The sequence below is a fragment of the Falco biarmicus genome, chromosome 8 (assembly GCF_023638135.1).
Source record: "Falco biarmicus isolate bFalBia1 chromosome 8, bFalBia1.pri, whole genome shotgun sequence".
In the NCBI taxonomy this organism is placed as follows: Eukaryota; Metazoa; Chordata; class Aves; order Falconiformes; family Falconidae; genus Falco; species Falco biarmicus.
Window position 1 is genome coordinate 28257440 of NC_079295.1, and position 27480 is coordinate 28284919.

General features: G+C 45.4%; 1 protein-coding gene across 7 annotated transcripts in view; it reads left to right on the plus strand.

Annotated features, from left to right (window-relative positions):
* BIN1 (bridging integrator 1) overlaps nucleotides 1-20465 on the plus strand; it is a 102154-nt gene extending 81689 nt beyond the window's left edge. For 4 of the 7 annotated variants that reach the window (XM_056348989.1, XM_056348992.1, XM_056348990.1 and 1 more), the window contains 4 exons: nucleotides 8895-8987; nucleotides 9755-9865; nucleotides 11267-11368; nucleotides 14837-20465. In XM_056348989.1, the coding sequence (XP_056204964.1) occupies nucleotides 8895-8987; nucleotides 9755-9865; nucleotides 11267-11368; nucleotides 14837-14944 (414 nt within the window). In that variant the 3' untranslated portion in view covers nucleotides 14945-20465. Of the gene's footprint in view, nucleotides 1-2827; nucleotides 2936-4751; nucleotides 4776-8894; nucleotides 8988-9754; nucleotides 9866-11266; nucleotides 11369-14836 lie in introns of all 7 variants that reach the window. The other 3 variants (XM_056348986.1, XM_056348988.1, XM_056348987.1) reach the window with 2 other exon arrangements.
* Nucleotides 20466-27480: the final 7015 nt, after the last annotated feature.

Here is a 27480-nt window from a genome sequence, read left to right on the forward strand (position 1 = left end):
TGTCTACCTCTGAACTTTTCCTTTTGACCTTTCTTCTCTTTGGAGGTGTCAAGCCATGAAACCTGGTCAGGTGAAGGAGGGAGGCAAGCTCAGCACTGGACCTTGGAAGGCAAAGAGTTAGGTGGGAGGGTGGCTAGAAGGCAGCTTTGACTAACACATTGCCTTTTGGGAGCTTTCGTTCGTAGAAGAAATGGGAGAAATGCAGCCGGTGAAGATGCCAGAAAGTAATCGCTGCATTTGTTCAGCAGCAATGTACGTGGATTATGGCTCCCCTCATCCCGTGATACGCTCTCTCCAGACCCACTGATACTGGGTGTAGATGAAGCATGCGTTTTCTGCTCTTGTATATCCCCAAGTGCATCTATGTCTGTTCTGGGAGAAGGCGGTTTTGTGCCTTCACACATAGGCTTTGTGGTTTAAAGCCTGCACAGGAAAGGCCAGCCGGAGTTGCATGAAGTTCTCTTTGCAGAGAACAGGTGCCTGCAGTTTAGATAAGCAGGACTGTGGCTGCTGTGAATTCAGGACTGCTGACACAGTCTATCACTCTTTATCAGCAAGTGGTTGCCATCAGAGTATTTCTTTCTTGTCTCGTGGCACCTTTTGAAGCTCTGAAAAAGGAAAAAAAAAAATTCAGATGATGTATTTTTCCTCTTCAGTTTTCTTTTGATTTACATCATTGCAAGAGATGATGCTTGGGTGGGGAATTCTGTCCTTATGGAATGAATGTATATATAAGAATAGCAGTCCTTATGTATATAGGAGCCTGACCAGATTTCTGGCTGTATCATGATATACCTGCATCTAAGTTTTTATATATCTGTATGTGTATATATATTTTTAATTTATTTTTTTTTCCTAAATAGCTTGTTAAAACACAAGTAATGTTTCTATTGGTGCTCATCTGTGACTCACTCCCTAACTTTTCCTTGTATCATTCTGCTCCATTGCCTCTGGTTTACCACCTTCCACCCAGCTGCTGAGGAGCAGAGGTGGAGTGGGGAGGGAAGGAAATCCATGTCAGATTTTGCATTGCAGTCGATAAAGCTTACAGAGCAGAGACGTGATTTGCCAGCAGTGTTGGAAGGTGGGAACTACAGGCAGCTGAACAACTCTGCCATTTTCTGTGCTTCCTTCTCCTGTATCATAATGGACAGCTCTGTCTGCCCCATGGTTTGTATCAGGTATTTCCATGTGAACGCCAGCTCTTAGTCAGGTGAACTCTTCTGCACCTGATCAGTGCTCTGACCCAGGATGGGATCTGCTGTGACTTTCAGTCAGATGGGAGTTCTGAGGGAGGACTGTGGTTGCCAGAGCAGTCTTCTCTGAAGCACCCAACCGCCACTAGCATTCAGTGTGTTGCCCAGGGCTGTTCCTCTCTGATGTCTTAGCTTCAATAGATGTCTTGTGGGAGATCTGGGTAAAGGCAAGGGGTGCTAGCCCTTGCATGTAAGTCTTGAACGGCAGGTAAGGTTATTATTCAATGGCTGGAGCCTTTGATGTCTCACTACTAAAGAAAATTAAAGATGGGGGTTGGAGCCTTTCTGATAATGGGTGGCCTGGATGTGCTGGAGGAGTGTGGTAGTATGCCAGTTGGTTTTTGATACTGGTCACCATTTATTACTGTGATACATTATAGCTTGGTTCCTTGTTGTCATCCCAGTGGATCTCAGAGATGCTCATAAGGAAAAGAAAAATCTATGAGAGGGTTGTGTTTCACTAGAGGGGGTCAAAACAATGATGTGGATTGTATTCAGAAGACTTTCTCTTAAATGGTGTCTCTTGCTGCTTGCCAGGAGGTTTTCCTTTGTGGGGCTGTGATGTAACACTGGAGACCAACCTGCCACACTTTGTGGTTGGAAAGGGAGCTGAAGCAGTAGGGCCAGTGAGCTGGGAGGTCAGTGGAAATAGGGGCAAATCTTCCTGGACTTCCTAGAGAGAGCAACTACTCTGTTGAGTAGAAAAGAGTGTCTTGTAGTGGTTAGGTTAAATTTGAACACCAAAAGTGATAGTTCAGTTTTGAATACTAATGACTCATGCCCTTTGTAGTGACTGTTTTATTAATGGTAATTAGCGAATATGCCATCATTGTCTTTAGCTAGAGCATTAATCAAAGCCAAATTCTGCTGACTTTGAAGAAAGTAGCAAAGCTTCTCAAATTTATGCTTTATTGGAAGACTTCTGTTGTGTGCATGTTTCTGGGATGTCCGGAAATGGAAATCATTCAAAACAGCGTTTTTGGAATGGGGAGTGATTCAAGCCCTTTAGCCTGGGTGAGCTGCCATATTCTGTGTTTCTGTCTCAGATAAAGCAGGAGGGAATTGGCAGGTTTGCAGGGTAGCTCTGAGGTCTCTCAGACTTGCCTTCCAGCAGTTTGAGTGGTTTTCTGCCTGCGTCCAGGCTCCTGAGATAAGTTGTGTGGGTAGAAGCTCTTCTCTATGTGGCTGAGGGAGTCTGCCCTGGGCCATCAGTACAAAGGCAGCTGGGTGAGCTATGGGGGATATAAATAGAAGAGAAGCCCTTCTGAGTCATCAATGGGCAGTGATCCTTTTGACCACAGCAGGTCAGGCGCTTACACCATGTCAGCTCATTTGGCCAAGTGGGAAGATGAATGAGTCCTGTGGAAGAGGCTCAGGTTTGGTTTACAGTGGCACCCATGTGAACCACCCGTGATTATAGGCACCAAGAGTCAGGAGTCACATCAGGCGTTTGCATTGCCACCATGTCTTCTGCGCTTGCAGCTTTAGCTCCTGGATATCATATACCCTCCCTTTACTCTGTGTGTGTGTGTCTAATGCTCGTACTGCTTTTCTTCCTTACTGCTGCCAAGTTTGATGCCCCTGGGCCCTTCCAGGAGGGAGCCAGCCTGTTGGATCTGGATTTTGATCCCATTAAACCAGATGCCACTGTGGGGAAGACCCCCACACCCGCTTCCCAGGTTGGTTCATATCACTAATCCTTCTCCCTTCGTAACTGACTTGTTGCCAAGTGTGGCATGACCTGCACCTACATGAATGATAATGTGGACCTCAGCTGCGGGTGGCTGGGCTGGGTGATCAGCCCCGTGCCTTGCAGATGGGCACCTTGGTCTTCTGTGCTGGATGTGTAAGTCCGGTGAGAATCAGGTGGCAATTAGCCTGATCACAGTCTGGCACTAAGTGTTTGTGGGGTGCTTGTGCATTGCTCTGATGATCTACTGATTGACAACTTATTCAATTTAACATATGCCCCTCCCTGGATTAGCATCCTCTGTATGCTATATGGATTTAAACTGTTCTTCTGTGGATGGGGATTCAACCTCGGTTCTGTGCTCCTGCTATAAATTGCTCTCAAAGGGATTTTTTTAGTAAACAGTCACTGATAATCTGCAGTTATTTAAGGTGGATATAGCTGTAGATGGATATTCCAGTGATGTGAAGCCTGCCTTTTTCTGGGTATAATATAGCCTCTGCTTATAGTTAAGTAGTAGGTTCCTCCCTGAGCATAATGCTGTGCAGTGCAGCATCAAAAAGGAAGATGTCTGGTTTTGGTCTGGACTGTACCTGGTCCTGTCTGCTGTCAGAGGCAGGTGGTCTGCATTTCATTTTATGTCTAAATGGCTCCTGAATTTGGCTGTTGTCCTCACCAGGACTTTCCATTTTGTATGTATGAAATGGTTATTTTTTCCCTGTGGTTGCCATCTAAATTTGTAATAAACATAATTGGGATGCTTACAGTATTTCTCTAGTATCATCATGTCAAGTATGCCTGTATGGCATAGATTTTTGTAGTAATAAGACTGCTTTTATTAGAGAGATCAAACATTAGGCATCCAATTCTTCTAAATTAGAATACTCTAACTACAAGATACTAGTGGTTATCATAGTTTGATAACTGGCATAATATAATATGGCATGGATAATATGGCAAGGTACCGCTTTCTGGAAATTTAAGTGGGCAGGTTGGCATTTTGTATCTGCTTGCCCGACAGAACAAGCTGCATGTCAGGATAAGCTTTTTTTTTAAATTTATTTACTGGGATTTTTTTTCCTGAATCATGAATTATAACTTGGATAATTGGGTACCCTGGCATAGCATATGAGTTTGTCTTAAAATGGAATAATTTTTTACCCTTTCAGCAAGCAACAAATACTGCACTGAGTGGGTTTTTCAAAACTGCTCAGCAATTAGCATGTTTGGTGTTCTAATGTATTTATTATTAGTTTCAGAAGTCATTAAAAGAAAGAATCTGAAATCAGTATTCTCTAATGGTAACCACAGTACAAAACCTGGTGAAAACCAGCTAGTTGTCAAAGCGGTCAAATTTATTTCCTATAAGGTGGGTGCTATGGCAAAGAGGTTAAGATATTTCACTACTGATCCAAAGACAACAGTTGGTCTTGTTCTGAAATCATGCTAACTCTGTTGAGTATGGATATATGGGAGCATATTTAACCCTGACAGACTACAAACTCATGAGGTTTTTTTTCTGGCTATGTGATCTGCCACTGATAACTGAACGTGGCTTGGCTGTCTCCCTTCATACCAGAGGTAGAAAAAACACTTACTTAAATGCCTTGGTACTTCAATTTGAATATGCAGTGGGGAGGGGTGTATAAATTTAGGTACTCAAAAAGTATTTTTAAAACATGCAGAGATAAGTGCTGTTGAATGTATATGTCTGCTTCAGTCTGATCAGCATCTGTAATGTTTGTACTCACTGAAATAATCATGTATAAACATGTTCTATTTTTGTTGCTCTTTGACATGCTTAGTCTTTACCTTGGGATTTATGGGAGGTAAGAACTTCATATGGCTTTCATCTCTCATCATGTACTGTGCATGTGCCGGTGCCATCTCTGTGTACATACCTGTCTGCTTTCCCTCATTGCTTTTCATTTCTGCACACCCCAAACCAAAGTTGTGCCATGTGCTGCTGAACCCACTTTTGCACCTTCTGTGAAGCCCCAGGGGCAGCCACATGTTTGCAAGTCAGGTCTGGCACTCTGAAACTTATGCCTCCACCAATGCACAACCCCATTGTCTTTCCCTGCTAATTTACTCATCTTTCCTCCGGCATGATGCTGTGACATTCTCCTCAAACTTAGTCCCACTGTGGCATCATCCTCACCCTCCACTCCCCAGCATTTCCTAAACTCTGTACATTCTGTTGGTCTTGTGTGTGATGCATAAATGGCTCAGCTGCCCCCTGTCCTTACTGCCTGTATCACTGGGTATATACATGTGTTTGGAATTATCTGTGGTGTTTGTTCCTTATTGACCATTGTTTCCAGAAAGGCTGATTCACATCAGCCTCTGTCTGCACTGGAAGTTAAGTGCTGGCCCAAGTCTTACCTGGCATCTGCCTCAACCTCAGCTTTGGAGCTTGCTGACAAGGAAGACCCTACACGTGTTCTGCATCTGAACCAAAACCAGACCTTCATTTGTGCCCTCTAGATATATTGGGCCTGGGAAGGTCTCAGATTGCTGCAGATCAGCAATATGGGAGATATTTCAGGCACAACTACTCTTGAGCCTCTCTAGACAAATGGCCGGGGGTGTGGACAGAAAACGCTTGGTCTCGGTACTCAAGCTTGCTACTTGAGCTGGCTGTATCCTATGGCGTGTCCTCAGGCACATGTCCTTGGCTTATGCTGGAGTCCTGCCAACCTTACCATTCTCGAGGTAGGATCACCACCTACAGTCAGTACTCAGAGGGCATGACTTACCCCTTGCTGAAAGCCTGGCCCATGGACTCAGTGGCCAGTGCCCTCCTTCACATGAGCTTGGGTCATGTCAAGAAAGAGATTTCCATTGTGTGTTTTATGGGCCATTAGTGTTTAACATCTGTCATTCCCCTGTATGAGCATTGTCAGTCTGTCTTGGTAAGAAAGAAAAGTAGCTTGTGTTTTTGCGAGGGATGATCTCATGTCTTTCAAGCGGATGGGTAGGAGTGAGGTATGACTGCATCTGATTGAGCTGTGCTTACAGTCTGGGGTGTAAAAAGTGTTTTGGGCCATTTCTCCCATCCTAGAAACTAATTTCACTCAAAGGACAATTTAATCAACTGGGGACTGCTACTAGACAAGATGTTCTCACCTCGCATACCATATACGGTTGAAGAGCAGAGCTCCTTGCAGCTGGGGAATCCTCCTTTTGCTCTTCAAGTCTTCTGAACTGTTTTTGCTCTAATGTAGTTCCTAGCTGTTGAGAGAAGACTTGTTGCATGGTTACATAGTCCTGTATGTCATCAGGTGAACAGCTGCGTAGGAACTTGGATGCAGCAGAACTTGTGTAGTTCTGCAGACAAGGAAACTTGCATTTGGTGTGTATGACGCTGCTGTTAGAATAGGCAAAGCTTTCAAACCTGGCAACAGCAGTGAGCAGTTCTCCCTCTTCTCCTTATAGTGTCTTTCCATGACTGTAAATGCTTTTATAGGCCTTGGGATGCCCACAGGTACATAAAATAGAAAAATAAGTAGCTGACGTGAAAATGCCCTTTAGGGATTAATTTAGATGTAGTTAATCTGGTTATTAAATACTGGTTTTGCAAATTAGCCACTTTTTAAAAAGAAGCTCACATTGTGCTCCTTGTCCACATAAAACCCATGCTTGGCCAGGTAGAGCTGGGCTGGCATCTGTCCCAGTTCCAGTTTCACTGAATGCAAATAAAAAGCAGCCTGGGAGGGAATCTATTTAGACAGGAGAAGCCTTTGTAGCATTTCCTGTGCATACATTTACCTTAGTGCTACCAAAGCTGCTGTGGGAATCCTCTGCAGGGTAGGGATAGCTCTGCTGCATGGAACGTCCTCTGGCAGCACAGGCCTGTGAACATGGTGATGGGGAGACGTGAGGAAAGGTGTGGTAAGAGAGGAAAGCATGGCATCATTGGAGAAGGTAAAGTCATGACTTTTTGTTAAATTAAGGTTTTATTTCATCATTATGGCTGCTGTTAGAAAACTGCTTGGAGGATTGTGCCAGTGCATGGCTAATAGCCAGGTGGGTGTAGAGTTAAGGGTTACTATGATTGTTGCTTTACGCTGGGCTTTTGTAGGGTTGGGACTATGAGAATTGCAACATTAAGAAATCTGGACAATGCCTTGCTTTGAACGTGGTTGTATTCAGGGGTGCGTGTGTCATGGTTTAGCTCCAGCTGACAAATAAGCACTGTGCAGCTGGCTGCTTGCTCCTCCCTGGCGGGATGGGGGAGACAACCGGAAAGGTAAATGTAAGAAAACTTGTGGGATGAGGTAAGAACAGTTTAATAATTGAAATAACAATAATAATAACAGTACTGAAGAGGAAAATAACAAAAAGAGAGAGAAATAAAACCCAAGAAAAACCAAAATGAAAAACAATTGCTCACCACCAACCGACCAATGCCCTGCCAGTTCCCAAGCAGCAGCCCCTGGCCAACTTTTCAGTTTATATACTGAGCATGACTTCACATAGTATGGAATATCCCTTTGGCCACTTTGGGTTAGCTGTCCTGGCTGTCCCCCCTCCCAGATTCTTGTGCCACCAGCCTCCTTGCTGGCAGGGCAGCATGAGAAGCTGAAAAGTCCTTGACTTGCTGCTGAGCAGTGCTTACACTAACTAAAACATCGGTCTGTTACTAACATTATTCTCATCCTAAATCCAAAACACAGCACTATACCAGCTATTAGGAAGAAAAATAACTGTCCCAGCCAAAACCAGGACACTATGTGTTTACCAAATGTATGAGGCATGTAGGCATACTAAAGCTAGTTTATTCGTATGTATTAAAAATGCGGAATCCCTGTAGCAATCTCTATTGTGCAAGTATAAAGTGGGTGTCTGGAGGTGCATGTGCTCTCTGGTATAGAGAACAAATGGCTATAGGCTGGCCATGATGGCACTCAGGCTGCAAATTAGACCTGTGAGATTCTTGTCAGTATTCCCAGGTGCTGCCTGGCCAGTCTCCCAAGGGACTCATCTGCAGCATTGTTGCTGCCAGATCCAACTTATTTCCCGTGTTGTTGCAGTTTCTGGGAGGGGCAAATGAATGTTTTTGATTTTGTGTTCAAACAAATTTAGCCTGATTTCAGGCAAGGGAGAATAAAAGCTTGAACTGCAGAAAGTGTATCAGAGGTGTTTGGTTGGTCTTTTGTTTTGCACAGAAATTCCTGTCCCAAGGCTTCCCAAAACAGTCTCTTCCAGGCAGTGATTTGTAGATGATGCTAAATATTTCTCCCTGTTGGTGGCAGTTTTTGTGCATTAGAAACTCTTCACCAACACAAACGTGTGCATGCACCATGCAGAATATTCGTAGCAAATATTCACAACAGAATCAAAATTCATATGACTCTGCGCCTATTGAGAATCAAATTGGGTGAAAGTTAGCACAGTTTTTAGTTCAGTTTGATTTAGTGCTGATGTCATGTAGATGCTGAGTCCAGACTAAGTTCTGTATCTGGACACCTTATTACCATGCTCTTCTGTTTCTGGCAGTATGCAAAGGCTTAAATATTCTTTGATCGTTGATCCTTGGAAGTAACTTGTTGAGAGATCCTTGTCCCTTGATGTGCAAGCCGACTTGTATTCCTGTACAAGTGGGCAATCTATATGTAGTGATAGATACTGTGCATGTGTAAAGGAGGTCTGTTCTTTAGATGAAAAAAGAGGTGCACAGGATTTTTGGTGTTTCATCGATTTCCTCTGGAGTGTTACCTGTTGCGTGGCTGGAGCGAGAGAATGCGGAATGCAGGCTTTACTGTGATTTCGCGGGGTTGCAGAGAAAGAGGGAGATGAAACCCAGCAAGACCCTGAGATTTCTCACCTGGCTGTCGGCAGATGGCAGCAGCCAACAGCATAGAGCGCTTGGACAGACTAAGATGCACTTTCCTGTGTAGCTGTACTGAGCATAACTTCCCACCTGAATCACTTTTGTATTGCAGCCTGCAGAAGCAGCCCATGCAGGAGCTGAAGCAGCTGGATCAGAAGCAGCAGCTGGAGCTGAAGCATCTAAAACCGAAGCCGATTCAGGATCGGTAAGCACCTCGAGGGACAGCATTCCCTTTTTTTCCTCGCATCTCTTTGTCATACAACAGATGTGGGAGGCTGAGCTGGGGAAAGAGGTGACTGCTTGGAAAAACACATCGTGCCACCCCAGCAGTTATAGTGCTCTTAGAGGCCAGTTGCAGCTGTGCATACACATTTTATCTGTGTAGAGCTTAAGGAGAAGCTCTGATGGAAGATCCACAAAAAAACCTGTCCCTTCACCCATGTTGTGAAGCCAGCCCACAGCCCGTGCCGTCCTAAGCTTGTGTTGTCTGCTGGATTCCTCCTTGCTCACCTTCTGCTTTACCTACCTTTCCTCTGGGTTTTGCCTCTGTCCCCTGAATATCCAGGGTTCCTCTTTTTCTCCTGGTACTGCCACCTTTTTAGGGGACTGGAGTAGATCCCATCTCGTGGCTGCTTTGTTCCTATAGGCTGTTGCATTTGAGTTGTTGGTTCCATGAGGGCTCTACACAAACTGCATTGTGACTGCAGCGAATGAGAAATGCCAGGCATTATGGTCCCAGAAAAACTCTAAATTCCCTCTGCCCTTCCACAGCCTTTAGCAAAGGAAGACAGTGGTCACCTCTCCTGCCTTTGCCGTCCTTTGGGGTGTTTCTGTCACTGGTGTGTTTGAAAAACCTGCTGAAGCCATGGATGGGGTAGAGATGTGGATCCTCCAGGGTGAACTTGGGCTGTAATTTTGGATTCTCTTTTCTCATTGGCTTTTTTTTCTTCCTTGGCTGCTGCTCCCTACCAGAGCTCTCTGCCTGCTGTCGTTGTGGAAACTTTCCCTGCTACCATCAATGGCACTGTGGAAGGAGGTGCTTCATCTGAAAGAGCTGACATGCCCCCAGGATTTCTGTTCAAGGTGAGTGTGTGTGGTGATGGGGCACTGAGTTCCTGGTGATTTTTTTTCTTGTAATGAATTAACTACTTTTGCTCAGCATGGCGATGGGCTTTGCTGCATTGAAAAGGAGAAAAGAAGCTGAAGAAGAGATACACCTACCTTTCCACCATCCCAGCTTCATGCGGTTCTAGATGCTTCAAAGGACTATACAAGCACATCAGTGTTTAAATGTCTGGCTGTGGTGTATAGCAAAACTCTTCCTTCTCTCTGCTGCAGTTATTTCTATCTCTGGTGGTGTGGTAGTGTCAGTCACAGATGCGGGACAGTAGATAAGAAGTTGTGCTTCAAACTGGAAAGGTTAAACTTTGATGCAAGTGGCAAATGAAGAGTTGAAAACACCTGTAGGGACAGAGGAGTTCCTGTTTATCCTGGCTTTCTAATTTCCCCCAAACATGAAAAAGTATAGGATTAGACAGGGAAGTCTGGTGGGTATTCTGAATATGCCAAAGGTCACTCACAGCTTGTTTTGAAGGTGCTGGAGGAAGGAGTGATTCTAGGTGACGATAGGCCACAAATTTAACCTGCATAATGGAATACTGTAGCAAGACAGCACAGATCCATAATACCCTGAGAGTGAGAAATTACAGTCTCCTGTAATAGGAATGCTTTTCTTCTGCTTTAGTCATGTCCAGGCATCATTTTGGGGTTTTTTTTTCAGGGAGTTCTACCAAAAGCAGAAGAATGACAACCCCCTGAAGAACAATAGGAGGTTCATCAGATTTAGATTGGTTGCAGGCAGCAATTTTAGGCTGTAGTGCTCAAAGCGAAGAGCTGTGGTTTGAAGTAAAAAAGCTGTAACACATATGATGATAGGAGTTAGACTGAATACCAGAGAGAGAACATGGCAGGATACAATCACTCAAAGATCTAAACTGATACTACTCTTTCCTGCGTTTCCTCTCCTTGCTTTCTGTGACAGAGATAGGAAGCTATAGTCTCTAATGCTCTTGCAGTCCAGCTGCAAAAAGAATAGAGAGCACCATTTGGGTGAATACAGGCTTTCTACCCTGTGAGGTTTTTAGACCCGTACCATGGGAATTCAGCTCTCCTGAGGAAGGACAGGGAGGTGCTGATGCATAACAAGTTGAATGAGATGCCCTGTGGCGAAGGTGAGCTGCATGCCAGGCTGTATGAGCAAGCATGTAGCCATTAGGTTAAGGGAAGTGGTTATTCCCGTAGAGAGGGCATTTGTGACCCAAGCTTGCCCTGCCTTGAGCAGCAGGTTGGATCAGATGGCCTCCAAAGGTGCCTTCCTACCGGAATCATCCAGTGAATCAGTGAAGAGGAAAGCCTTGCCACCCGTTATGGAGCTGTGTGAGAGAAGGCTGCCCTCACCCAAGCTCTCCTGTTCTCTCCCCGTAGGTCCAGGCCATGCATGACTACACGGCCACTGACAGCGACGAACTGCAGCTGAAGGCCGGGGATGTGGTGCTGGTGATTCCGTTTGAGAACCCTGAGGAGCAGGTGAGTGGGGAAGACAGGGTGTGAGCCTGGGCCGGGAGGAGCCAACGGGATTTCCAGAGCTGCTTCTTCCTCTGCTAACAGTTGGCTGGCTGGATGCAGAGCCATCAGTTTGTGGCTGGGAGCTGACCGGGATAGCCGGTTGTCCTTAAGCTTGAGATTGGCTTCCTGCAAGAGAGTGGAGGACTCTGCTTGTTATTGGAAAGTGGAGACATTATCCTGTATAAAGCACGTGAAATAGCTGTGGCTTCCTGTTCCTATCGGGGCATTTGAGCTAGTGCAATGACTTCCTTGATCAGAGAGCCTGACAGAGCCCATACTTCACCTCCTCACTGCTCCTAAACTTGATGCACGTTCCTTATGACCACTTCAGTGTGGACTGTGGCATTGGCAGGAGTGACCCACAGCTTCTGACAATATTTTCTCCCCTTTTGGGAAGTGCTGGAGCTCGGAGAAAGCAGCTCGCCATGGATGATGTCTTGCACTTCAGCGTAGCAATGGCAATTTCCAAAAGACAGGTTTGGTCAGGAGATGGCAGCAGACTCAAAGACTGGAGCAGATTTCTTATCCTCAGAGAACAGTCTTACTGCCCATCTCCAACTGAATTTAATTGGCAATGTTTTTCTTTAATCTGAGCTGTTTCTAGAAGCCTTGAGTAAATCCTTCTCACTTGCTGTGTTTGAGGGCTTCCAACTGATAGTCTGCAGTAGTTTTACTACTTTGGCTGAGGGAGGTGGTGATTTTATAAAATTCATGCTCACGTCTCCAGGATTCTGTTTGGAAAAGGAAGAGAATTCTTCAAAGTGATTAGGTAGTCATCAGCTCTTTGGGTTTGGCCAAGCCCAGACGCTATCGGGATTCCACAAGGGGTAAAGGGAAGCTGATGTAGCTCACTGGCCACAGAAGATGCGGATCTTCTTTGTGGCTCAGCTGTTGGCTTTGTGAATTATGGAGGCAGATCTTGCTGCTGCTTGTGAAATAGGAGCTATAACGTGCCGGCAGTTCCTGCAGAGCTAGGCGCTCTAGGGGGAAGGGTTGTATGGGGAAAAGGCAGTGATTCCTTGTAGAGACAAGACTCATCACTGAGTGGGACTGCCCTGCACGAGTATTTGTGAACATTTCTTTCTCAGAAAGCATTCTGGATGGGAAATGAGTGGCAGCTTCCCTAGTTTCTGTGGTAGGAGACAGCATGTGGAAAGCAGAGTTTCTCAATGCCCTATGTTTGCACTCTAGCTGGATGTGGGTGCAACAGCCATGAACTCGAGACTCTCCAAGCTGCAGAGGGTGAGCTCTGAGTGTTGCTAACATGATGCTGTAGCTGCACTGAAGCCCTCTAACCCTCCTACAGTGTATCCTGTGCTACAGCTCATTTTCCTAACCTTGACCATACCCAGCCACAAGATGTTGGCTGTTAACATGTGCATGAACTGTGCACGTGAGTGGAGGAAGTTTAGGGTAATAGACTGTGACCCATGTCCTTATCTTGCAGCTTGTTTGTGGGTCTGTCAGCCAGGCCTGGATTGATTTTTCTTGACAGAAGAAAGGGTTGAGGGCAGCAATGTTTCTAAGCTGGCACTTGGAGCGATGTGGTTCAAGATCAGCAGGGGTCAATCTGGGTCCTTGTGTCTAATCCCTACAGCTGAGGAGACACTTCATAGCAGGATGCAGCAGGATGCATGCTGTATGGCAGAGATGCTATGTGCAAATGGATGAGCTTTTGTGCTTGCTGTGCTGTGGGCTGGAAGCTGCCTTCCAGACACTTGGGCCCAGCATCTTCTACCTAGTCGTTTGTCTTCCTGATTTATGGCATGTCAGTCTTTCTGCAGCCCCTGCAGCTGGCTGCTGCAGATGGGCTCCTGCCTCATGCCGTTCCCATGACATCCCCTGAATGCTCAAATCTAAGGCAGCAGCAAGGGCTAACTGAGTCTACAGGCACCCAGTACAGCCTGCAAGGAGCAGGGAACTGGAATACAATGGCTGGTCTGTGCTGTTGCCACATGAAATGTGCAGAAAACAGGACAAGAGAGCAGAAGCTGCAAAATGGCAGTGGAAAGCAATATGTGCCCGCTGCATCACTCCTGCATTGTGCGGGCATGTTTTTAAAGAACATATTCTGTAAATACAAAGGGAGCCGTTGCTTGGCTTTGGGTAAATAACCTAGGTAACTCCTGCCAGTTCCAGGAAACCAGAAGTGTCAGAACAACTGTGTGAACCACACATATGCATGCCTCATTTCCCCACAGCTTAGAGCATCTGGTTGCCTGAGCACTTCTGCCCTGGCAAGTTATGTAGCTGAGTGTGATAACATATGTCTAAATGAGCCTGGTGCATGCTTTGCCCAGAGGAGTGGATGCAGAGCAGGCTGTTGAGTTTGGAAACGGCAGTCCTCTGTGCAGCTCTCTTGCCTCATGCTGCAGTCTTAACCCATAGGCTGCCCCACTGCAAATGACTCACATGAAGTGGGTATATTTGCGTGCTGAAGGAGTGCTTCCATGGTGGCATCTCCGCGGCGTGCAGAGAATGGGGTGGTTGCACACCAGAGCTGCAAACAGTGCAGCCTTCCCACCTTGAATATCTCATCTGCCTCATGTGCTTCAGATGGAGCAGAAACGTTGATGCTAGACACTCTGCAGGCAGAGCGGTGGGAAGTCTGTTCTCCTCCTGAGCAGGTTCTACTAAGCAGAACTCCGTTTGCCTCAGTTAAAATTCACCCCTGTTTATAGATGTATAGGTTTGGTGGCTAGGGATGGCTCTTGTGAGAGACCTTGAGTCTTACATAGTGTGTGGCACAAGTTTGGGAGCTTTGCCAAGATCGCCTTACATTAGGCCCAACAGACTGCTGGGTTTTGGGAAGATGCGTTGAGGTCCTTGGCTCCCTATTCTCTTAGACCAGAATTTCAGCATAGCAAACAAGACTCGTTTTGCCTACACCACCTCTCTAAAATCATCCGGGTGCCCTGACTGAAGCAGGGGATGAGCACCTCCAGGGGATGATTCATCCTTTTCAAAGACCCGTGCCCAAGATAAATGGGGTGAATGGCACTGTGGAGGTGCCCATCTTTTTTTATAACTATGGAGAATGTTAGACCCCTCGTGTTTAGGTTGTGAAAGGTGAGATTGGTGGTTGCTCCCATCCTATAGCTCTAGAAAGTTTGGCAGAATGTCTCCTGCTTCGGCAGGTATAAATTATGACATACTTCTATTACGCTTGCTACTTATTTACAATTTCAGTGCCTCTAGACACTCTGGGTCGGGTAGGAGTTTTGGTACTGATTCTGGGGGGGTGTGGCCTTCTCCCAGTTTAAAAGGGAACATTTTTTCCTTCTCCCCCACCCTTTTCCTGGATTGTCTCCCAAGCCAAATACGAGCATGGCTTTGGTAATGCCTTGACACCTCCTTGGCCTGCAGTCTGTAAGAAAAGTCCCTGCTGACATTTATCTCTCAGCACCTGATCTTTTTCTTTTCCTCCAGGATGAAGGATGGCTGATGGGTGTGAAGGAGTCTGACTGGATCCAGCATAAGGAACTTGACCAATGCCGAGGGGTTTTCCCTGAGAATTTCACGGAGCGGGTGCAGTGAAAGCCCAAGCCCACCAGCTGCATTTCTGCTGCAAGAAAGCAAGTTTTCTGGTAGATAATTGAAAAAGAACAGCAAAATGAAAAGAAGAGAGAATTTTAAAGGCACAGAAGCCTGAAAAAAAGTCAACTTGAAGGATGTGTTCTTCTCAAAGGGCAAGATTTCAGAAGTAAATTGAAATTCAAAGTGTTATCAAAATATATAAGTATTAATAATAATAAGGCAAGTCAAATACCCTTTTTCCCCTTTGGTTTTAATAGCGTTTGGATTTGGAGGACTGATGCAGAAGTAACTCGGTGTGGTTCTCTAAATACTGCATTCACTGCATTGGTGAGATGCCAGTCTGATCCCTGGAAAGGCAGTAATTGTCTAATGGCTTGAGAGTAGAAGCTGCATTTGCTCTTGGGTGGGTTCATCTGTTTTGTCTTGAAGGTGGCTTGCATGGCAACCATAAAAGATCAGCCTTCCCTACATGTTCAACCTACAGTAGGCCAAACTTTCTGTTATGCTGTTGAAAAAAATATTTAGTGTATAGTGTTCACCAATACTTATGTGTGTGTGCGTGTGTGTATTTTATTTTCTTCCTTTAAAACGATGTTACACAAACTGTGATTTTGTACATGTAAAGATAGAAGAAACTACATGGAAAGGGCATAGAGAAGATGGAATGTGTGAAGCTGTGCTCAGTCCAAAGTTCTTTCAAATGCAGACACTTAAATTCTCGCAGTAGTATTGACCTGTGAAATGCTAAGGGGGACAGACAAATTCAAGAGGAGAAACAAGACAAAATAAGCAGATGCCATTTAGGTTGCTCTGAAATTCAGGTGAGGGAATCCTCGCCCCCCCCAACCCCATAGGCGGTTTCAGAAAAGCTTAGATTCATGTAGATGGAAGATAGCTCTAAAATCTGGGTGGTTAGAAAATTTGCTTTTAAAGAAAGAGATAAAGGAAGAAAGATTTTTTTTCTGAAAGAATATCTAAGAAAAGACACTGAGAAAAAAAAATACTTTCTTTGTTTTTAATTGGCATTGTTATTTGTGGAATTGTAGTTCTTATTTTCTTTTGAAGAGTTCTGTAATTGAAATATTGTTAGATCAGCTTTCTCCAGTGCTGTGCTGGCGATCGAGTTAATCTCTATGAAAACTATACTCATTTAAAGTGGCTGCATGACTTCATGGTCTTTTAATGCATTAGAAAGGAAGGCAAGAACATCAGAGTGTCAGTGTCAAGAAGATATTCTGCAGTCTAATACTGATGCCAAGACCTTTCCTATACCTTTCCTTTGCTCTTGTTTGTTTTTGAGTTTTGTTTTTTAGTTTAAACAAGCAGATGACAAGGCTGTTTCAAAGTGCATATTACACTTGTTAAAATAAGCCGGTCTGACCCTCCAAGACTCTAAAGTCCCACAAAGGTACTTTAAACTTTACTTGAATACTGATGCAGCTGGCAAGCAGATCGGGCTGTTACCTTTTTTTTTTTATGGCTTCCCCCCCTCCCACCTTTATGATCCTTTTGCCTTGAAGGGATTTTAACAGCGAGGTTACCTCCTGCTGTAAAAGGACAGGATCACTCTGAAATAATGTTCCTACCTGTTAGGAGCTGGCTTTTGTCAAAGAATGCTGACATGCACTACTGAAAACCCCACTTTTCCCAATCTTTTTGGGTTATTTGTAGGACAACAGAAAAAAACATGGTAGGACAAAAATGGATTTTTTATTTTTTTTTTAAATTTTAGTTCAGAGGGGCAGATCACATTTTGATTAGAAAGTATATTTTTATAAATGCAATGAATTGCTGGAGTTCCTTCTGCTTTCAGCTTGGGAGATGATCTGTGCTAGTTAATTACAGCAATGTAACAGGCATCAAAATCTGTCCTATATACCCCAAATCCCTTCTCCTTCTTTTCTTCTTAATTCTCTCTCTCTTCCCACCCCCCACCCCCCCCCAATAAACATGCGGGAATTTGTTTTACATCACTGTTACAAACCCCCATAGTATTTAGGAGTAACTGCTCACAACACAGAAGGACTGGACTCCACAAATTATAGTATGGTGAGCTGTTGCTTTAGAATACTGCCCTGTTTGATCTTTTTTGTTTTCCTTTTTTCACTGGGGTTGTCTTTGTTATTACTCTTTTTCCAAAATATCTATTTTTATGCATTTGTGACTCCCATTACTCCTTTAAAGAATATTCATAGAAAAAAATATACATTTAAATATACATAGAAATATATATATAGAAAAGCGGGTTGATCCAATTAACATAATGCTGTCAGCTTAAAATGTTTATTTTTATGCAAAACCTGTGGATTATTGTTTTTTTTTTAAAAAAAACCACAAGATTCTAAGTACCAGAGCTGTGATTTTTGTCTTGCAAGTAATTGTTCTAGACCATTTAGAAAGCTGTGCTGATACCTAATTTATTGTGGGTTTTTTTGCTGTTGTTGTTGTTGTCTTCTGCTGTGTTTGAACCAGATGACTGTCCCAACAAAGATCCTCATAAGGCCTTTTCATTTTATTGAGCTTGCAAAGCAACTATCCAGTACTGTATTGTCCCTGCAGAAGTGGTAACACGCTGCAAATAAGGGATGTTGTTTTCAGGTCACATGAGTGATGCTCAAATATTGCTAGTGGGGAGGATGTTGTGTCTTTCTCCATTTGCTTACCCCCAACCCAAAAATCCCAGCCCCCAAACCCCCTTGCTTAGAGGAGGTAGAGTGGGTTACCCAGATCTTGCATTGCTTGCAAATAAGTAGTGTCAGCACATCTCGGTCAGATCCTGAACACGCAGGATCAGACCCACAGTTTATAAATTGCCTTATAGGAGAGTAGGATGGCATAGCAGGAAGCTTGCAGATAGCAATGTTTTTTGGAGCCAGGAGTTCTCTTATCTCTTGGGTCATGTTCAGCGCATTGTAAACAGCCACAACTCCTCCCATTTTCAGTATTTTTACATCTGCTAAATACCTTGATTCTGGTTGGTATTACCTGGTGGAATGAACTTTCCATTTTCTTTGGCTTAGGACTGATTCAAATAGAAAGAGGGACAGTAAACTCCCAAGTAGGCTGTGCCCACAGTGGTTTTTCAGTTTGCGGGCGGAACTGGAAAATCCTGGGAAAAAAGTCATAAGGGTGACCTGAGACAATTTTTCCCCCCCCCTTCATTTACTCAGTGAAATAAGAAAAGGAAAAATCAAAACATAAACAAACAAAAATATCCTTTCAAACTAAACTGAACTACACTTGTATGGTTGTGTTTCACTTTTTGAAAAACTTTATGACTTGGGCTATAACAAGTTGCTTTGAAGCAAAAATGTGAAGCCTTCTGTTTTGAAAATGCTGAAAGAAAATCTTTTAATGTTAATAGTCTTTTTGCCTTTGCCTTTTTTTTTCTTAATCTGATGACTGGTTTCAGTTAACCCTAAACTGCATTTTTGTTGGTGAATACATCATCCACTGAAGAGAACCCAAAGAAGCCTATTGCCCAGTTCTGCCCCACTGATAGGTACACTGGACACATTGCAGGGATTACCTGGTATCTGGTCCAGCAAAGCTGCTGTTTCCTCATCTAATAACTTCCACTTGTTTTACTGGGTGAACAATAAAAGCATTTCTCATCCCGTGCTATTGACTGGTTTTGTAGCCTGGCTTAGAAAGACATTCTTGCTCTATCAGTCTTAGTTTGGTCACAGATTTATTATTATAGATTTATGATGCTACTCCAGTTTGAGCCTAATCCCAGTGTTCAGTGGGAATTAACATTTGCCCAATTGATGAGAAAGAAATAAGGTATTACTTTTTCTCCTTTTTTCTGTCTTAGCAATGTCAGGAATATTAGATAGAATTAGGAAAAGGTCCCAGGGTAAAGATGAATGCGTTGTTCCAGGCGAGAGTCCTGCATACTCTGTGCTGCGTTCCATGGGAATTCCTCAACTGTCTGTGTTTACCACCTTTGTGTTTCCGGGCTGTGAAGGTTGTGCAGGCTTCGTCCCAGCTGCTCAGAGCTAGTCCTGCTTTGTGATCCGTTTGCCACGAACCTTGTTCACAGTTGCAGAACCCTTTTCTGTCCCACTATCTAAAGCCCATGGCCCAGGCACACACACACCCCCAAGTCAAGGGGGTCTCTCATGACCCAGAGCAGATGCGAGGACTCTATATTCTGCCTGGAATTGGGATGTCAGCTCAGTTAAATTTTGCAACGACCTCTTGAAGGGAAAAGGCCCAAGGCTAAGGAGGTGCTGGGGGAGGATGGAGGGATTATATGTTTTCTTTTTCATTTGGGGTTGATGTGCTGGCTGCCTCAGTTACAGGGAGGTCCAGAACCTCTTTATTTAGGGCTGAGAACAAAATGTGAGTGGTCTAGATGTGAATGGTCAATATGGTAACAGGTGTGTGTCTCCTGCAAAGGATGCTGAGCTCAGAGTTTCCCCTTTCCTCCTCTGCGCCAGACAGAGAGTGGCTCTCTGCCACTATTACATGTTTTGGATGCTGTGCAGTCCATACTGCAAAACAGCGAATGTGTCTTTTGCTGGAGAATGCAGGGATGTCTCTCTCAGCCCTTTCTAGGAGGAGCTACTGATCTTTCACAGACAAGGCCTGTGTGCTTCTAACACAGTAGCCTCTGATCTCAGTAGCCTCTGTGTCTTTCAGCATCTGACCTCGCTCTCCAGGTCCTCGTGTTTGCAGCCTCTCCCATGCTCTTTGAGGATGACAGTAGCATAGAGCACTTCCCTGTGTGCCTAAAGTGCAAAGCTAGAAGATGCACAAATATGTCCATCAGCAAATGCTACGCAGTGCAGCTTGACAATGCTGATAACCAGAAGAACAAGCAACAGCTTTTCTTCTCTGGGCTGCCAAAGGGGAGCTCTTCCTTGTCACACCTGGCGCTGGTCCAGACACCTCTCTGCTTGCATGCTTTGGCTTAGACACTTTGGAGTAGCAAACTCCTGTCAGAAAGGGGTCCTGTGTGGTGCCCAGAGCTGGACTGTGCCACCAGCCCTTGCAAAGCTTGGGGTCTGTAGCTGGTGCATGGGGGCTGAGAATTAGAAGACTGTTTCAGGAATTTTGTTTATGAAACTAAATGGAGAAGCTACAGCTGCGAAGACTGGTCTATATGAACTTGTACTTTGATGTGTCTTATGGCTGTAATTCCTTCACCTGTTTTTACAGTGTATTCTGCTAATCCTGTCCCTAGTCTGCATTTCATGTAGATGGTCCCTGCTTGAACTTGCCAGATGCAGTCCTGGGCTTATTGCTTCTCTGTAACTGAATCAAATGGCAACGACTTTGGCAATGTATTGGCAATCTCTTTTCCTTCTGTTAATTCAGTCTCTGAGTTTTACCACAATGACCTGAGAAATGTTTGGGTTTTTTAATTATTTTAATTTTTGTTTTGTTTAAACAAAGCTAAACAATCCCCATTGTATTCAGAGCTGTGACACCCAGTTCCAGTGACAAGTACTAGATGGATTTGTCCCGTTTTGTTTCTTGGCAATGTTCAGAAATATAATTTGTGTCATCCTAACTCCTGTGTCAGTCTCTCTCTCTCCCCCTTCCCCCCTCCCTGACCCCCCCATCCCCCCGATTTTTGCCCCCCACCTTTGTATAAAGAAGTTGAAACAATTCAGGACGTTTTTCTCATCAAAGAGGTGAGTACCTTCAAGGAAGCTAGGTGCTATTAGTTCTAGAAGTTCTTTCAAACACATGGGATGGAGAGGGCGATGCTGCTCCTTTCCTGAATGAGTACAACTGCAGAATAAACTCTTCTAGCAGCCATCTCTGTTCTGTTGTAAGGACCTGACACCAAAGGAATGCAACGTGTGGAATGATTGGAGACCTTTGCTTTGTAATAGCTACTGACCCCAAAGTGATGTGGTCTTCATCCTCTAAGGCAATTTTTTTTTTTGGTGATGGCAGCATGACACCACGTGGGCACCCTACCCCATCTGGCCAAACATCTCCCAGCTCCCTTTGGCCTGTCGGCACACCTGCATGAGCTCTTGGTTTTCAGGCTGGCTTTTGGGTCTGGTCTTTAATGGGGCATTTTCTTCACCTGTAGAAAGGGGATGTTTCTGCCCTTCAACCAGTGCTTTAGGACCCATGAGGGACAGGATTAGTGGGATTCATGGTACTTTGTTGACTTTTGGGGCCACCCCCTTGGATGCCTTATTCCAGACAGGCTTGGTGCAGCTGCACATGGGACGTGGTGTGTAAATAGCAAGCACTGGCCAAAGGTTGGAACATGATCGGATGCAAGTTGGTGCCAGTTAGCGCTCTGATGAATGGACTGCCAGAGTCCTCTGCTTTAGCATGCAGGTGTGCAAGCCTCAGAGTCAGCATGGGGAGCTGGCCAGACTGTGCTTGTATGGTTCCTTTATTTCCAAATGGCCTGGAGGGTTTAGTGCCTTTTAGCCTCACCTCTGTGGTACTGGGATGGACCTGAATCAAATCTTGCAGCAGAGGGAGGGAAAGAGGCAGGCTTGCCCCTGAAACTATTGCTGCAGTTGGTGACTTGGGCTCTGCCTCAGCTTGGCATGATGGCTCCTGCAAGGCTGAGCTGGGGCAGCTCTGCCAGGGCAGGGAGCTTGCAGGGCAGGAGCAAAACCCTGAGGCATGGAGGCTCTGTGCATGCCTTCTGTTTGCCCTTCCTCAAGCTGTTTTATTTCCATCACCCAGAAACATAAAGAAAATGGGAGGGGAGAAGGCAGCCGAGGGCGAGCAGTGTACATAATTCATTATCAGCCACCTCTGCTCAGCTGTATAATTCATTCTCAGTGATGTCTTCCTGCTCCAAACAAGCAGCACTTGGGCTTGCTGGCCGAGTGCAGGCTGTGGCCACGTGAGCCCTGGCGATGTATTTGGAGCAGGAGCAGGCTCATGGGCCCCTGGGTCCGTCCTCGAGAGCCCTTAGCATGCTGCAGGGAGAGCTGGGCTTCGCTCCGGGAGCACAGCTGGAGAAGGAAGCTTCTACAGGTGGAGGCGGCACATGTAGTACTAGGTGAGGCTGGGGTGCCTGGCAGTGGGCAAGGTAGAAGCCAGGGTCTTACATATTACATGCTGCAGGGGACTGGCATGGACTGGTGTCAGTTGCTCTGTGGCATCCCCACATGAAGGCAGAAGTTGGTGTCTGGGCTGTCCTTCAGTGGCGGCCCATGCTGCCTGGGAAGATACCATGGCAGGGAGTTTGAATTCCAGAGTGGAGCTGGGGAGCTGGGGGTCACTCTGCAATCCCGAGGAGGAGAAGGTGGAAGTCTGGGGCAGCTCTAAGCAATTTCTCCTGTGTGCTGGCTGGGTGAAGCTGGTGCCCTTTGCAGAGCAGGATTGCTGCTTCAGCAGGTGGAGGAGCCTCTGCTGCCCGTCTGCTGCACAGCTCAATCCACAGAGCCATTAATAACAGTGTGGGAACAGGAATTCAGCAAGTGCCCGTGATTAATTAGCTCATCACAGGCAGTTAATGGCCAGCCTGCTCTTCTTGGCCCTGTGGTGCAGGTAATGGAGTAGACCTCACTTCTCACTGGGCTAGGTGCAGCCCTCTCTACCAGGAACGATGGGCAGAATTTGCAAGCTGTTATGATGCACTGCTAATAGGTATTTGGTGAGATTATTTTTTCAGATGCTGGGGGAGTAGATCTGTAAGGGGACTTACTAGTTGTTGGAGCCAGGTACCCAACTCTCTGGCAGGGACCCAATCTAATGCCACCTTTTCTTTCCCTAGCAGTGGCATTATCCCACAGCTTTCCTGCATTTGGAGTGCTCCCTCTTACTGAGGTTGAGTGACTTCTTCACACATACTGTGCGTGTGTCAGCACTTTCTAATGAATTAACGTGTAGAAATTCAGGTACCATCTACGCTGCAGCAGGCACAGGGAGTGACAGAGCTGTGCAGTAACGAGGACGTGCAAGCAAGGCTGATTTTTTGAAATCTAAGTGGGATGAAATGACCCGTTGCACAGGCGGCTCTGCCAGGCAGGGGCTGAGCTCCACCAAGTGCAGAGCATCGCCTCTGTCCTAGCTGCTTTGCATTAAGGTAGGAGAAGGAAGAGCTTTAACGGGAGTGCAAGGTATTAAAATTAAATTGCGCACATTCATGTTGTTTGGTCAGCATGACACAGCCCAGGCTGTGGAGTTAACGTGATGGGACTGGGGCTGCTGCTGTGGCAGTAAGAGGAGCAGTGCAAGCCTGTTGTCCTGTGCCCTGAAGGGGAACATGATCCCCTTCAGGGACCTTCTGTGACTGCTGCAGTGTTGGCTATTGTGGCAGAAGTCAAGCGTGTTTGGAAACCCCTGTGCTCCAGACTGGAACTTCTATCTCCAATTTCAGAGACCAGTGAAAGCCTCCTGAACGACATCCCCTTTCTAATGTCCAGGATTGCCACCGTACATCTCTATTAAAGGCTTCCAGGAGAGGCCAGACTATTGATTTTGCAGAATGTGCTGTATCTGCTGTTGAAGGCAATGCTGTGGTTAGGTGTGCAGAGATCCAGCCACATGGAGGCACTCGTGAAATCTGTGAGTGCCTTACCTCAGCACAAAACATCCTGAATGTCTGATGAACACCTTATGTATGCCAGACTTGTGGCCTCTCTGAGGAAAGCTCATATTGAGAGCATCTGTGCTGGGAGCAAGCAGGGTGCTTTAGTGGCTGGGCCATGGCTTTGCTCTTGCTGATCACATGAAAGATCACATTAACCAGAGATGTTTTCAGCCCTCTAAGACCTTTTGCCAGACCCAGAGGCTGGCTTTAGTCTTCTGGGACAAGTGCCCACTCTCCTAAATCCTCAGCAGGTTGCTCCTGGAGCTGTCTTGTGAAGTCTCGTGCTCATATTCTGCCCCCCAATCCCTCTTTCCCAGAGGCAGGCACGTCAGGGAAGGCTGTGCACCCTGCCTTATGGAGGTAGTGGTGTACCAGATCAGGAGGACAGGTATTTTATCTTGGTTTTCCCTCCCCTATCTGGCAGCCCCTAGCATTGCTCACTGTTTGTGAAGCATTGTTGCTCTTTCCCATACAATACACGTGTTTTTGCAGGAGTGTAAATTACTCCTATCCAGTAAGCCTTTTATGAAACACTTTTCTTCCACACAGTGAAGAAAAATGCAACTCAAGTTGGTAATTAAATGTTTACTGTTAAGTACTTTATATATTATATACTATAGATCATTCCATCCATTAAACAAACCATTTAACTCCCCTCAACAGCATTATTGTCTATTATTAGGTTAATCAGCATTCACATCCTGTAACTTTGCATTTCTATCTAATTAGCCTTTCTTTCTTACTTCATATTTCTATTTAATTAAGCTTAGCATCAGAGCTGAATTCCCTGTGCTCAGCACTAGGAGAGGACTTGGTCCTTTCAATGCCCAGAGGGGCTGAGAGGCCCTAGTTTTAAGTGATCTCCTTGGATATCTGCTAAGGTTTTCTTCCCTGAGTCAGTCCCTGGTTTAACTCTAGAGAAATTTGTGTCCGTGTAAGAAGCTGTAGTTTTGACACCTTCCTGATTATCTGAGATTACTGAAAAGGTCCCCTATGCGTGGTGGCTGCAGCTGGTGTAAGCGTGCTGCAATGACTGCGTGGAGCATCCAGTCATCGCTCCAGCAGAAGGACATGGTGGGTTTGCTGCTTTTGCCTTTGCCTCCAAGTCTGCCTGGCCCCATGGACATTCTGCTAACAGGTCACTGGCAAATTTAGCATCATACAAATGATTCTGTGTGTGGCAGCCCTGGGTAAAGGCGCTGAGAGTTCGCAGTGCTGGGAGTCTGATAGATGCCTGTTGAAAACTCACCTGCCCTGTCCCTGAACCAGTCTAACCTGCTGTTAATGCACTGTCTTAACCACTTTAACCTTAAGTTAATCTTGCTTAACAGTTAGTCGCTTTTCATTACTATCCACACTGGCATTTGGGTGAAACCTTTGTGAATCCATGGCAGTGTTAGTGACTGACCTGGTGTCCCCTCAGATGACGACCTCACACTGAGCCAGTTTGTGCTACTGCGTATAGCACCGATGTGACAGAGGGTTTTGGCACCTTTTTCCCTGCAGTGAAGGCAAGTTTTTTTTCACCAGAAAAGAAGAAACACTGAAAACAAGTCAAAAAGAGGTTCATGGGGTTTTAAATGTGGAGCATGTCATCTCACTGGAGGAGGTTTCATTCAGGTATGTGGTGGGTAAGGAGTTTATTTTCTTCCTGGCTGGAAAGCCAGGGAGTTTGTGTTGTGAGGGTCTCACACTTCATTCTGAATGTTGGGGTAAGCGTCAGCATCTGGGAATAGGTCGTATCTTGCCTGACCAGGGCAAAAAAGTACATGCTGGTGCTCTTCCACTTGCTCACAGGCTCTGGCTGTGGGCGACAGCCTGGGGCTGGTGAGACAGGACATGATACTTGCCAGTGCATGGGGCTGTCAATGAGCATTGGTTTTATATGTAACTCTGTGGGCCTCATTTGACAAACCTTGCAGAATTGCTCAGGCTTTGATCTCCAGAGGGATGCACTTTTAACTGCTGTGTTAGTTAGCTGATGGCACTGACCCACGAAATGGTTGAATACGAGGAGGCTGTGATACTGTGCACCAAGCTGTGTGAGGCTAGGCTGGATTTTGAGCGCTGTTGTGACACTGAAGCTCATATCATGCCTGCTGATAACATGCTCTTTTGGCATAAACGTGTGCTCTGTTCTCTCAATCCCTGAGCCCTGGGGCCTGCTACAGGAGGCTGTCAATTGTAATCTCTTCCCCTCAGACATTTATGGGGATACCCAAGGCACCCGATCTGACAGCATCACTGGAAAGCAGATTAAACAGCAGGCAGGGAACACCTTGCTTGTCACCACTTAGCATCCAAGCTGCAATGGCTTTGAGGAATTGTCTGGGCCCCTCCAGAGTCCCTGAGCAGCTCTTTTTGCTAGTACCAGTCCAGAACAATCAGCAAATTGAGTTCTTTTTATTAACTTTAAAAGAAGACATTAGCCTCAGCCAGGAGAATAAAACCAATTTATGAGGCAATTAGCTCTGCAAAAACATTTCAGTCTCCCCAGAGCAGCCATCTGAGGAGCATCTTATTCCAGCTGCACAGCTTCTTCCAGCCTTGGGTTTACAGCACACTCCATTTATCATAAATAATAATAATGTATAAAGAAATGGTTTCCTGATGTGTGTGTGAGACAGCCAGGAAGGTCTTCTCTGCCTGAAACTAGACTGTGTTGCTGGCTTCCTCCTTTCAGGTGCTGATCCTGTGGCCTGTTACTTGATCATGATTCATTTTGATGCTCAAGCCCTTTATAGGCAGTATTACCTTACGTGGGCTTTTCATGGGATCTGCGACAGGGTTAGTTGCAATCCAAAGAACTTGAACTACATGAAGAGGCCACAGAAGTGGACTTAGAGAGCTCTGCATTTTCCAAGCCCCTTTGCAGGAATTGCAGCTTTCTCAATCCACAGGAATTGCCTGTTAATGCTGGAAGTTTGGGCAAAACCCAAAAATGGGGTCTTCCTCTGCCATTATTGTCTTGATCATGTAAATTCTGGATGATGAATGTGGATTGGAGCTGACACAAAAGTTTGATTTGCTACTTGTGGGCTAGCCTGAGACTTCCAAATTTGCCTTAAAAGCAAATTGACATGAAAAGTTAAAATTCAGTTTCAATGAGCTGATGCAAAATATCATTCTGCCAAAGACAGAATTCCTGTTTTCTTATTTTGCTCTTTCAACTTTTCCATTTTATTATAAACATCTGTTTCCTGATTTTAATTACATGATGACGTTGTGGAAGTGAAAACTGTACTATCAAACCCAGAACACTAGACCATAACGTCTTTACGACAAATATTCTCAGCAAAGTTAGTGAAGTTCTACAAAACTTTATGATTCTGTTAAAGCAACATTTTTTGACATAAGGTGATGCAGCTGGAGAAGTGCTGGCCAGCTTTTTTGGCTTATGAAAGGAGCACTCAGGAGAAGAGCCCCAGGCTCGCATGGTTTTCACCCCCATCAGCAGGAGGGAATCCTGTAGGGATTGGTGTGCTTCAGGAAACCTAAAGGGAAAGAAAGTGCCATTGCCTGCTCAATTAGATGTGTTCATATTAAAATAGCCAGAAAAAGTAAGGGCTAAACCCCAAGCTTTTCCATATGAATCAGGATACCTCAAAGACAGTTTCCTACGGAGACTTTTCAGGTGTTAAAATTGGGGCTGTCGTTACCCCTGTTTCTCTCTGAGCTCTGTTTCTGTATCTCAGGAAGGATGTACTCAGCCCTGAAATGCAATAGTCTTTATATTTCTTAGGCTAAAGAGCATGAAAGGGCAGGGAAAAATTGATGAAGGCCAATGTTCAGTCACAACCAGCACCAGTCCTGTTGGTTGCTGTGACTCCTGGATACAGCCCTGGGTACAGCATAGGAAGCACAAATCCCAGGCAGACCTTCCCAGCCTTGAACGTCCACTGCTGCCTTTGGTCTCTGGATTAAAGACCTCACAGGACCACTAGCTCAGACGCAGTGGTGCAAGCCCTCAAGGAGCGAGCTGCCTGGCAGGGGACCATGTGAGGGA